We start from the raw sequence: 13,298 nt of genomic DNA, 5'->3' as shown, positions 1-13,298 counted from the left end.
CGGCCTGGAGCCCGGCGCCGACATGCACCTGCGGATGAGCAAGAAGATCGCGCAGCTCACCAAGGTGGGCGCCGGGTGAGGGGCCCCCGGCGTGCGCGCGGGTGAAGGGGTGCTGAAATGGAGGGAGTCGAAAGGGTCCCCGGCGTGGAGGGCACCGCGAGGCCCGCAGCCCTGCACCCGGCGCCCCCGGCCGCCGCCTCTTGGCGCACGACCCAGGTGGCGAGAGGCCGGTGGGGCTGGCTGCGGCGGGGTGAGCGCCCAGGTGCGGCGGGGAGCACAGGAGGGGGACGCAGGCCGTGTGAGGTCTGAGGAGCCGCTGGGCATCTGCGGGAGCTGTGGCCGGGGCTGCGGGGCTGCGGGCGGGCCCGCCCGCGTTGGCACGCGGCAACACGTTTCACTCGCCAAAAGACGACGTTCAGAGAGCAGCCGGCGGGCAGGGTTGTAATCGCTGAGCTCCGCAGACCTGTACTGCTAACGACGTTGGCCGACCGTGGTGGGGTAGTTCAGGGCGCAGCCAAGTTACTGAGCTCTTTTTCTCACTTAGTGCTGCTCATAGATGGAGTTGTGTCTGGGCAGCTGGAGCCGCGCAGGTCGGCTCTCCTGTTGTCACCGCGGGTGGTGCTAACTGTGCGCGGAGAAGGAGGTGCGGGACCTCGGAAGTCAGTCCAGGCGGGACCTGTTGGCAGGGTGTGTGGGCTCCGGGGCTGGCGGGGTGGGCTTATGCCAGACAGCCACTCCTTCGGGGCCTAGTGCCGGTGGAGTCTTTCTGAGAGTCAGCTGAGGCATTCGAATTGAGAGAGAGGAGCGAAAGGAAGTGGGAAGTAGCAGGACAGGACTGAGAAGTGAGGGGACGGCTGGAAGAGAAAAAGCAGAGGTGCGGGAGCACAGCAGGAAAACTCAGCCGTGCAAAGCAGGGCGATATTCTGCGAGGCTTTCTTTGCTGTTCAGCACCGTCTCGGGTTGCTGTGTGCTGGGGTTTGCTATTTCCTCTCGTGACAGGGTCCCCAAACTCAGGGAAGGTGTGTCATCAGATCGTGCACACACAGAGGGGCACAGCCAGCCTCCTCAGTAGTGCCCATGCCCCCTGTGTTGTAAGCCATGGAAACACAGGTTGGGGCGGGACTGTGTACTGTCTGAGAAAAGCTGTTTGTCTTCAGTAAACCTTTTCTTTCTACTCGTGATTTTCAATTTCCTGTTCTTTTATCAGAAGAGAACAGTGGGGCACTGCTGATGGGTAGATATCGGGGACATTGAGCTCACGTCTCTCTGTCCTCTCACCTCACTCCTACCAGCTGTGGCCCTTTCACCCCTGAGTGCTGCGCCTGATCTTTGCGAGTGTTTCCTGGATGCTGGTGTCTTCTTTGTAGTTACAGTTTGTAGATGCTGTCACTGCCTGTGTCTAAGTGCTTCAGGCATGTAATCCCTTATACTAGGGATCCTGTGGTTGCACTGTTGGCTGTTTGGGTGGACTAATGCCTCTATGCTGGGCCATTGCGTACATTAGGGGCCGATTAGCAGCACCCCTGCATCGCGCAGTGGGTAGCAGTAGCTGCCCTCACACGCACACACATAGTTGTGACATAAACACGTCTGCAGACCTGACTGGGAGATCTTGGGGCAGGGACGGTGACGAAGTCACCCCGGGTACGGGATGGCTACGATTGAGGCATGCTGAAGTGTTGAGGGGTTCTGTCCCCTGGTTTCTTGCCTTTGTGTTTACAAAGGTGAAGCCTGAAAATGAAACAGTGCAGTGGTGGGACTCTGCTGCAGCCAGCTCACTTCAGTTTCTGAAAGCATGCGGTGAACCCTGCTTCCTTTACTTACTGTTTACAGTCACATACCCTTGTAGATACTCTACCATATGTGTGGCACTGTGAATATATGTGTATGTGTAAACTTCTTTAGTATCTGCTGTGTAACATTTTCATTCATGAAAAATTTACTGGTAAATTCATATCAGCAAAGGTTTGTTAAGTAGAACTGTGATTAGAACTTGATAATAGCTTATATTTCAGCATTAGATATTACAAATTAACCTTAAAATAGGATCTTTCTTTCGGAAAGGAGTTAGTAGAAGCGAACTCTTGAGAGCTGTAGCAGCAGAATAGTGAAGCACTTCCCCTGGGAGCCGGACACACTGGTGTGAGTTAAACTGCTGCTCCACCAGTTGCTAGCAGTGTGACTTGGAGCTGGTCACTGGTCCCTGAGCCCCAGCTCGCTCCTCTTTGGAGTACGGATGGAGGAGCCTGTTTTAGAGAGTATTAGTGGCAGATTGTAGGTGCCAACTCAGGCTGTCACTGAAAATACGAATTGTATCCCCAAAAAGTATGTGGAGCGATATCTTTTAAAACTACTCTTCTAGGAAGATATGCTTTCAGTAGCAGTACCTGATACTGTGTTTATTTCGAGGTTTTTGTACTAAACTCTCAGAGTTAAAGGCTACACATCCTGTGGTAGGATGGCACTGAAAGGCATGTTCCGACGTTTGGCTGGCAGTGAAAGGACAAGGATGAAAGTTATTTACACCATAATGCTGCACAAAGTGAAGCTCAGCATGTTTTCAGTACAGAAGCCGGGGTTGTGTGCGTATTTGTTCAGATTCTGTTTTCTGTGATACTGTCAGCAGCTTTCTGTGGTAAGAAGAAAAGCAGTTTTAAAGCTTGCTTTGCGTAAGAGAGACTTTGGTGAGTGTAAGAAATAGAATAGGGCCAAGACACAGTCTGTTAATATTTAGGGCGTTCGTGTCCAGTTTTAATAATGAATAGTAGATTCTTGACCCACCAGTGCAGTCCTACTTTGGGACTCAACTGTTCTGAAATGCTTTGAATTTGGTACCTGACACATTTTGATGACAAAATTTTGTCCTGATGCTTGTCATTTGTTTGGTACTTCAGCTGTAAGCTAGAATTTGTGGTTGTTGATTGCCTCGTGATTTGCTACCCTTTCCAGCCAGAACAGTTTGTGTGGTATTGATTGTTTTGGGTCCACATGGGGTGTGCCAGCACCGCTTGCTGATGGGCACTGAGGTGTCATTTGATTCTCAGGCTGTGGCATGTTCCCGGAGTTGTTAATGCTGAACCATCCCAGGACAGGCAAGGAGGCTGGTGGGGTGCTTTGTTTATGAGTGTGCACTTCTGTACTTGCCTCTGCACTGTTTTAGTTGGCGAGCGGGGCCTACAGCACAGGATTATGAGCAGCCGTATTTTTGTCACATTCAGTTTTTTCCCTTTTTGTCTCCTACCTGCTGTGTGAGGCTGGGCTTTCCCTGCCCTTCATCATCTCGGCTTTGCTGGTTGCTCTTAGATAGCACAGGCCATCTTTCAGTAACTAAGTCACAGAGTCTTAGTCTGTTAAAATGTCCAGGGCCAACAAAACTCCAGAGCAACCTAACTTCTCCCGTACCTCAGGCCTGCCTGAGAAGTCTCACGGGGAGAGGGCTCCCTGACCCTTGGCCTGGGATCTGGCTTTTCTGTTCTTCATTTGCTGTCTTGCCAGCTCGGGTCTGTGATCCTGGGGGAAGGAATGGGGGCTGCATGGAGCCACAGACTGGTACTGGCTTGGTTGGGAAACCAGGAAGTGATGCAGCTTGCGGGCCTTGGCACGCATCTCAGGTGCATTGTTTCACTTGTGGGCCCTGGCCTTCCACCTCCGCTGCTTGAGATTTTTACCTTAAGTGAGACTGCAGCTCAGTTCCATCTGTTTGCATCTCTGCTCAACCCCAGGGGCTGCATGGCCTACACCCTCAGTTTGTCAGGGTCTCTTCATGCTTGGCATGATCACTGTCACTTTGTGCCAGTGAGGCATCACTCTGCAGAGACTCTCTTGCTCTCACCTCATCTTCACCCAGCTTCTCATCCTTCAGAGTGCCGGGGGTGAGCATGTACCAAGTCAGATGTCTTCAGGACACATCCTAAGCGTGCTCTTCTGGGCTTCGTGCAGAGGCTTGCACCCTGTGCCTTAGTGTGGGCCAGGCCTCTGTTGCCCTCGCCCTTGTGAGGCAGGAAACCTCAGAAGTCTGCTGTGGTCTCCTGGAAACTTGTCTTCCCGGTGTGAGTGGTGGGAGATCACACCACTCAGCACTTTCTCTAGACTGCCTCCTCAGAAAGTCTTAAGAGTGTCTTGGCACCAGTTTCGGAAGGCTATTCGTGTTGTCCTTGCTTCTCAGTAGAAGTAACCCTTTTAAGTAGCCTGTTATCTTAGCTCCCCATTAGGCCTCTAGTTTATTAGCCCACCATCAGTAACAGATATTACAAGTACACTTTAGGTAAAGTGTACACTTCCAGAGAACAGAAGGCGGTTTTTGTTTTTTGTGTTTAGCATCATTAAGTTCTTTTCTTTTATACCCCGCTTACAGTCCTGGTACGTGGAACTGCCTTCATCCACCTAGCCTCACTGGGATTTCCTTATTCTGAATTATTATAACATTTATTATCTGGACTTCTTATGTGGTACTTAATTATGCAACTTGCAAACATGGTTTATTGTGTTTATAAATTATCTTGTTTCCCTGATTTAACTAGCTATTCACATTTTTATTGGCTGCCTTTAAACTGCTTCAAGTTACTTTATAATATACTTATATTTTGATGTAAAAGTAAAACTATAAAGCACTTGGTCTAAAATGTAAACATTATTTGTGATTTCAGGATGTTGGTAATTGAGGTACTAGTTTCTTAGCAAATATTTTTGAATTCTTAGGATCATTTAATGTTATCTGTTCTATTATATCCCAAACCAGAATGTGTTTATATAATACTGAAACAAGTAATTTTCAAACAGTTGTTTTTCTCCACTACATTACATAAAAGTGATTTTTTCCTAAACGGTTTGTTTGAACTACCTAGATGCTCTGCAGAGTAGCACTTACTGTGCTTGTGGCATGGGTCTTGAGCTACTGGGTTGACTCAGAGTGACGGTTGGCTGTGTCTCAGCATGGCACTGCCATGTGCCCCTGCAGCGCCTTTTCATTCTCTTGTCACGGTGCAGCTTTGCCATTCTCTGTTGCAGGAGCTTGGATATAAACTCTCTCTCATCAGCTACTGGGTAGGTTAGTTTCTTTTATTTTAGTAATGGACACAAAAACAAAATATACTACTAACTGTCCAAAAACTTAGAGGTGGTAGAAAGCCGAACCCTCTCACTTGTGGTGCAGGAATTGAGGGCCCAGGGTTATGTACTGGAAGATTGCGCCCCTGCCGTGTCCAGCACAGCTCTGGAAAACTGCCTGGGGAGGACTGTGAAGAAATGAAGGCAAGAGTGAAAATGCAGAAAGCTGAGGTCAGGTGGGGCCCTCTGTCTCTCCTCTCTCTCTCACTCTGTCCGTATTTCTCTACCTCCCTCTCCCTCTCCCTCCACCTCCTGCTTCTCTCCACCTCCCCCTCCCCCTCTGCTCCCCACCTCCCCTGTGGAGAGAGAAGTCCAAGGACTGCAGTGCGTTTATTTACACATTCGGCAGGTTAATGTCACGTGAAATGCCTCTGCCTAATAGCTCGTTCACCTGGCTCGCCTCGGGCACCACACATTCCCTGGAAGGCCTTGCTCTGGCCCTCAGTTGTGATCCATCTCCAGTTTCAGCCACTCTCCCCAGGCCCTCTGCTAACAGAACCTAGGCTTGAGGCCAGGCCGCTAGATTGCTCTAGGAGGGGATGGCTGCTCTAGGAGGGGATGGCTGCGCTAGTGGTCTCCTTTCTCTGTCTGCTTTCTTCCTAATGCTAGTTGTTCAGTAAGAGGTCTTGGAGTTGTTTCCCAGTTGGAGCGTATCACCATGTTTTGCTTACCATCTGAATCCGATTTTCAATAGTAAAACCAGTGTGCCTCTCCCATTCACTGTCCTAATGTTCTGGGTTTGTAGGTCATCTGTTTTGTAATTTTGGCTTGGTAACTTTGTAACTGGTGTGTGTGTGTGTGTGTGTGTTTTCTTACATAAATGCCATATTTTCATGTTTTTATTAACAGCTTTAGTCATTCCAAACTGTAAAATTTTTTAATTATATTGAGACTGCCATACTTAGTGTGAAAGTTACTACTAAGATTATTTTAAACGTTTTCTTCTTTGATCAATTACTTCCTTGCTTGTATTCTTGCTCAGACCCAATTTCTGAAGGCAGAAAGTTGGAAAAGGTCCTATTTTTATCATTTTACTCTTTCTCTCTATTGTGTGTAGGAAAATCCTGTACCATCTTCTAATTGCCAGTGTCTTAAAAAATGATGTGAAGGAGAAAGGCCAAGCAAGAATTTGTGCCTGAGTAATCTATTCGTCTTAATTGGATTACATGATCTTCCTGTATTGTAACTTGTAATTATGAGTACTTTTGGAACTTTCATATCTTTCATTTGAGATAAGAATGAAGAGTAAGCTAAATCTATAAAGCCAGTTAGGTTCTGAATGGAATTTGTGGGAAGGTTGATAAGATAGTGTTATACTGTTACTCTTCTCTTCAGTTAAGAAGAGAATTTTGTGAAATTAATAAAAGACCATCGATATCCTCATGGAGTTAATATTATGCCATGAAAGGGGACTGATGCGAAGCGTGGTGCTTCATAGTGCTGTAGTTGGTCCTCACCACAGGAAGTCTCTGTGCTGCGGACCACTTATGGAGGACAAGAACAGGAAGTGAGTCTGGTGGAGTCCGTGCCCTTGGCCTTTTGTGGAGAAGGACATATGAGGGGAACAGCTGCTGATAGCTGCAGAGACTTCACTGATTGAGCATCCCTAAACCAGCAATGTAAATGTAAAAGGCTCCAGAATTCAAATTTTTGAGCATCACATCAACGTGCAAAAAGTTTTGGAGCTGGACACAGTGGCTCATACCTGTAGCTTCAGCTGCTGGGCAGATGAGGCTGGAGGACTGCTTGAGCTCAGGAGAGAGAGAGAGATGCTGGCATGGCCAGCATAGCAAGACCATTCCACAAAAAAAAGAAAAACAGTTCGCATTTTGGAGTATTTCAGATTTCAGTTTTCAGGTTAGGATAGTCAAGCTAATCAAGTGAAATATATGCTTTTTTTTGTCCTGTATCTTTCACTACTGTCAGATTGAGATGTAAATGGAAGCTGAAACTATTAAAGGACCTACAGTAGATGGGGAAACAAAAGGGACTGAGGAGCAGTAGTATGTAGGGTTTGGGTAACTTGGGCTCAGCTGCTTTGTGAAAGCTCATGTATTATAAAGGTGGTGTTTCTAGTGACCTTTTAAAAATGCTGATCTCACTTCCACATTTATATGTACCACCTCTACCCTGAAGATAAGATGTGTATGTGCTAATACCAATTAAATTGATAATTTTAGTAAAATATTAGGATAAATTCCCATTTATTCTCAATTACTGGGGAATGAATTATTGTGGAGGACCACCTAGGCAACTGTCCTTGAAAGAGGGGCATTTTGCTCCATTTTGGCTGAGCCTGACCGTATTTCCATGTATTGATGTGTACAGAGCTGCCTAGGATGTTTCCTTATCCCCTCAGCTGGCTTTAAGCAGTGCATATTGGTCTAGCCAAGCCTGATGGTAACCTTTGGAGATGGCAGGCATGTTTCCCCAGACTCCCCCTTTGCTCCCTCCGGTGAGCCCGGATGAGGCGGTAGTGTGAGCCAGTGCTCCACGCTGTCGGCTGGGATGCAGCCTTGGGAATAGAGGCTAGGACTTCCTGGGGCTTCAGAGATTACTCGTCAGAGCTGAAGCACCAACCCCAAAACATTACATACTATCTCAATTTTGTTATGCAGATTAGTCTTTCTGCCTATCTGTCTTGGTTACTTTTCTCTCTTTTGCTGAGACAAAATACCCAACACCCAAAATTAAGGTAGGAAAGGTTTATTTAGCTCACAGTTTGTGGAGGTTTCAGTCCATCCTTGACTGGCTTCGAGGCAGGGTGGCACAGGGCAGAGGGCAGTTGTTCGTGCTGGTGGAAGACAGCAAAGCAACAAGAGCAAAAAGGAATGGCAGCCCAAGCAAGAAGCCTCTTTCCCTTCTTTATACTGTTAGCAGGCTACCCCCACCTAGGGGGCGTGTAGCACTCACATAATCTCCATGCCCTCCTCTTGCACAGGCTCAGGATGAATACAAAGTAAGGACCCTGGCTCCCCGCTGAGTCACATAGTTAACCTTCTAAACTTTTCACATTGACACAGTGAACAGCATCCTAGAGCAGGAAAGGCATATCCTTTTCACCCCATGTAGAACTGCTGAATCACTTAGCCAAACCTCTAGACTCCCCAAGTAGACACAATGTATCAACCGTAACAATATCCTTCCCTCTGCATATGGCAGGGGTGATTTTAGGACTCCTGCCTAGCCCAGCTCATGGCCACTCTCACAGCCTCTCATCTTCAAGCCACTCCCTCCTTCATGAATGAATAAAAGCTGGGTTCAGCCTTGGGTCAAGGCCTTTGTTCTGGATGGCCATCATCATGGCTGGACTCAGGACCCCTTGACTCCCCACAACTACAAATATGCCTTAGTGTCTTTATTCTCCCCATGGGTTGCACTGGATGAGGTAGATTGGAATTGACTCCCTAGAATTCCAATAAGTTTTCATGGGGTTACACATACAAACTTTCTGGGCTGCGAGGAGGACTGGGAAGGGCTTTCTATACATCATTTTAATTAAGTAGCAGTTACTATAGGGATTAGTAATTACCTACCATCTAGTATAATGTAATATACTCTTAAACCATATCATGTATAAATTATGCTGGAGTCCTTTGTGCCTCCAGGTCATTATTGTGATCATTAATGCATGTACAGGAAATTAGGTCAGACTTACATGAATCCCATTGGGCCAAACCTATACATTCTGAAATTTTATTTGTGATTCAGTTTTATTTTCTTATTTGCCATGTTTCCCTTTCTTATAAAAGACGTGCAGAGTTTGAATATGCAGTTTCTAGACATTGACCTTTTTGGCTGAGCAGCTTTAGTTCACTGTGCTGCATGTGTCTGTGTATCCACAAGTGCAGGTATCTCTTACCTGAGATGCCTGCCACCAGCAGTATTTGAAATTTTAAGCTTTTTCAGATTTCGGAATATTTGCATATACATAATGAGATATCCTGGGTCGAGATGCAAGTGTAATGTGAAATTCAGTTATATTTCATATAAACTCGTGTGCATGATGTAAAGGTAATTTTACACAGTATTTGTAGCGCACCTGTGTCTTGACTGTGACCTCTTACAGTAGTTCAAATGTGGACTTTTCCACTTGTAGCATTGAATTGGAACTCAGAAAGCTTCAGATTTTGGAACATTTGGATTTTTAAATTAGGAATGCTTAACCTATATTTGTGTTTCTTAAGTGCTTCCCCTTTAAGTGTAGTCTTAACAAAATTTTATTTCTGTCAGGAAATATTTCATGATCAAAAGGCTAAATAGTATTCTTTTTACTCTTAGATGTTTTCCCTAGTGGAACATTGTAGAAACAAAGTATGTGTGGTGGGGGTGGAAGTTGTGTGTTTGAATGTGAGTGTGTGTGTGTGTTGAATGGTCTGCTGGAATGAGAAAGGAAGTACACTTAGGACTGAAACAGTGCGCAGGTCCATGTGTTTGGTAAATCTGTTGACTGCCTGGCCCACAGAAGACACTGTGCTAGCATTATTAATTATTTATTCCTATCATTTTACTATTTCAGTTTCATCTGTATATTTTTCACTATCCTTGAGAAAATGTAACAAGTATATGAATCATATAAACTATTTATTTTTATCAATAGATTGATTCTGACAAATTTTAAATATGTAATTCAGGACAACTTTTTCTATTTGATTTGGTTCTTTTTGGGTAGAAACTGTATATTTGTTGTTTTAGATTTAGAAATTTTATTTGTATATATATAATATATGTATATATATTGAAGTAACTTCCTGAATAAAGCTTTTTATATGTCTGTTTTTATTTTTTAGCATTGAAGATTGACCCCAAGGCCTTTTTTTGTTTTTTTGATACAGGAGTCTTGCTATGTAGTTCAGTCTAGCTTTGAACTCACTGTGTAGCCCAGACTGGCCTTGAACTTGCAGTGATCCTCCTGCCTCAGTGTCTACCAACCCCTGGGACTATAGGCGTGCACCACCAGGAGTTAGTGTATCTGTGTTGGGTCCGTGTTAACCACAGGCAGGCCCGAGAGCCTCATTCTAGAGCCACATTCTCCGTGTCCCACGTGCGGGCAGAGTTGTGTTCAGTTAGGCAGACTTCCGTTGGAATTGTAGCTGCACTGCTTACTCTGTGTGTTTTCACCTCTCATGGCCTCTGTATACTCGTCTGTAAAGTAGCAGTGCATCTCACAGAATTATGGTAAAGGTCACAGGAAATGGCTTACGTGGGAGAGAGGCAGTCGATGTGTCAGGTGCCCTCTGCTCCCTGCAGCCTCTGCCTATGGTGTGTCTCAGCGTGCACGTCCTCGTGTCTGAGGAGACGTGTTTGACTTGTTGGGGACCACAAATAACATGCAGTCAGTTTGCATTGTTTAGGGAGGTTATGCTTGGTGTTGCGCCCCAGGAGGAATGCCAGCTTAGGTTCCTGACAGCCTCTGTTCACAACGTGACTGTCAGCTCATCCATCCATAACCTCATTTTCTGTGCACTTCTGTTGGAACCACCTCATTTAATATGTGCTGTTGACTCACCAGCAGAACTCCTAGCCAGGAGCCTGCACGGAATATATGAACACTTGGCTAAGGGCAAGCTCCCGAGCATGGAGTCAGGCCTAGGGAGGGCAGAGCGGCTGGAGGTGGAGGCGGAGCGTTCCCTGCTGTGTGTAGAGCCCTGCTTGTCAGCCTGTCCTCCAGTGACTGTGATTTAGGACTGCCCTACACCCCCACATGGTCAGACTGTGACGCTGATGGACTCCCCCGCCCATGTGTGGATGTGGGAGTACTTATCTTCTGGACTTGTTGCCAATCTCCTGTGGCCCAGGGTAAAGTCACATAGAGATTCTCTCCTAATGGTCATTGTAGCCTTCGTGATCAGAACTCAAATCTGCCACATTGCTCTGGCATAGACGAAGCAGTCAAATGTGTAAGTTCTTCCGGAGCATGGAAGAAAAGCTTTCACAGTATAGTGCCTTACTTTAAACAGAGTCTTATCTTCAGTATGCATCATTGGCTTAAAACGTGCTTGCAGTTGCTCGCTTGCCAACATAAACGGTCAGTGTAGAAGTTGGTTTTGTTGTCTTCATTCCCCAAAGGTAACAAGAAGTTTTAGTCTGAGGCTGCAGCACGTTGGCTGGGTGTTTCTGGATTAACGTTGTACAACGTGCAGAAACAGTCTTGTAAAAGCAGTGTAGTTCAAACACAGAACGTTCCGGGCAGATGACTGTTCTTACTGGCTTCTGTCCTGACCCGGGCCTTCTTGTGACCTGCAGGATGTGCTGGCTCAGTGCAGTGTGTATCCCTGGCTATTCCTGGTCCCAGTCCCTGGGGGAGTGTGAGCGTTCTGAGGAGGACGGAGAGGAGAGTGCTCTGTGCACCAGCCTGGAGTGAACGGCCTGCTGTGGGGAAGTCAAGCCCTCATGCCAGTGCAGCTCCCTTGAGGTGTGCGCACCTTCACCCCCACTCAGCCTCGCTGTTTGCTTTCTTCCTACTCCTTGCCTGTGGAGCATTGCTAACAAAAATTATAGCCTGTGGCAGTCATACACCCTGAAACTGCTCACACCCTCATCCCTGGACCTAGGGCGTTACATCCTGTCCACAGATTTGATTTAGTTCAGGATCCTGAGCTGTCCCTGATTATCTGGGTGGGGGAACGTAGTCACAGGATCCTCCTCAGTGAGAGGGGTGCAGAATAGTCAGTAGCAGAGCAGGGGATGTGAAGGTGTTTGTTTCCTTGGTCAGTGCTGGGTTTGGAGATGGAAGGGGCCACAGGCCCAGGAGTGCGGGTGGCCTCTATGCACATCTTCTTCTCAAGGGCCTCCAGAGTTCTGCCCAGTGAAATGGTTTTCTGCTCGTGACTTGTAGGTTTGAAGGTTAGGCCACTGACTCTGTGGTAAATGGGAACAGTGGCAGGAGGAAGGACTTAGGTGGCTCTAATGCAGACTTCTACGGCTCTCCAGAGAAACATGAAATCTAGGATAGTCTGATCACTTAGTGTTGTGGATCTCTGGACAGTTGTGGCGTCTCTTTTTTCTCTGCACAGATTAAGTAAATTGCCATCTGTTTTACTGAGACTGCCAAGACTATCAGGCTTACTCTGTCTACAGTGATATTGGGGCCATTCATTCTTATGAGAACTTTCTGCCAGGTGTGCAGTGCTATATCCTCATAATCCCAGCTGCTTGGGAGGCTGAGACAGAAGGATCACAAGTTCAAGGCCAGAGGTCTGGGTTAAATTAATTTAGAGCCAGGCCCTTGCTTCAATCCCTAGTACTTAAAGTCCGACATCAATTTTCTCCTGGGCTTGCTGCCTGAAGCCCTTAACCTACTGGCCTTGCTGCTTCTGTGTCTTAAACAGCTTGCTCTTCACAGGGACTATAGAAATCAAGGGAACTAATTGAGGGGCTGTTTAATGAAGTAGTATTGGCAAACAGTTATGAAGCTCAGAGTGAGGGTGATGCGGACAGAGGGGTTAGAACTGGAGATACGTTTGGAGACCGACTCCCAGGACTTTGGGGCAGTGCACTGAGATTCTTGATGGGGAGGAGGGAGTGAGCAGGCACAAAGGGCATGGAGTCTCAAGCAAGGCGGAGCGCATGCACCGCAGCCTGAGCACCGCGTGGCTGTGGTCTGAGCCCTGCGACTCTGCACTGTGCTGGCAGAGATCAGGGCTTGAACCTAGATCTTTCTGCTGCCCGCCCATGTGCCCTTCGCCAAGACAGCATTGGGCGGCCTGGAAGACACCCGCGTGAGTTGGCACAAGTCAGGTACAGTGAAGTGCCACTGAGCCCAGAGGATGCTGGCAGCTGGTTTGGCGGGCCATGTAAATGCACTCAGGGGTTCCGGCACTGTAACAGGAGGTGGGAGGATGGGGTGGGACGGCTAAATGAAGTGGGCCCCTGCTTCCGAGGGCAGAATCTACAGGCCTGAGGTTTTCTGTGAAAAGCGGCAACTTGAAAGTTATGGGTATTTAGCAGACGTTTAGCACAGTAAATTTTTAAACCAAGATGTGATGTGTTCAAGTGACTATTTGATCAAACTGTCTTTTCTAACTTACGTAAAACTTACGCAAATTTTGGCATTGAAATAGTGAATACCATAATTAAAAATACAAATATTCGGCTGTTCACTTGGCACATAGAATTTCTTTTTAAGGTTTGCTACCTTTTAATACTTAATCTTGGGGCTGGGGATTTAGCTCAGCGGCAAAAGCGCCTGC

General features: G+C 46.9%; 1 protein-coding gene across 4 annotated transcripts in view; it reads left to right on the top strand.

The window, feature by feature from the left end:
• The window catches only part of Fam184a (family with sequence similarity 184, member A), a gene marked incomplete at its 5' end in the record, with an annotated part of 92,709 nt that continues 79,411 nt past the window's right edge, over nt 1-13,298 (top strand). For all 4 annotated transcript variants that reach the window (XM_005389128.2, XM_005389127.2, XM_013516641.1 and 1 more), the window contains 1 exon segment: nt 1-64. In XM_005389128.2, coding sequence (XP_005389185.2) covers nt 1-64 — 64 coding nt within the window.

This window comes from Chinchilla lanigera, unplaced genomic scaffold, assembly GCF_000276665.1.
Source record: "Chinchilla lanigera isolate Chin_1 unplaced genomic scaffold, ChiLan1.0 scaffold00035, whole genome shotgun sequence".
In the NCBI taxonomy this organism is placed as follows: Eukaryota; Metazoa; Chordata; class Mammalia; order Rodentia; family Chinchillidae; genus Chinchilla; species Chinchilla lanigera.
This window is presented reverse-complemented; position numbering and strand designations above follow the sequence as displayed.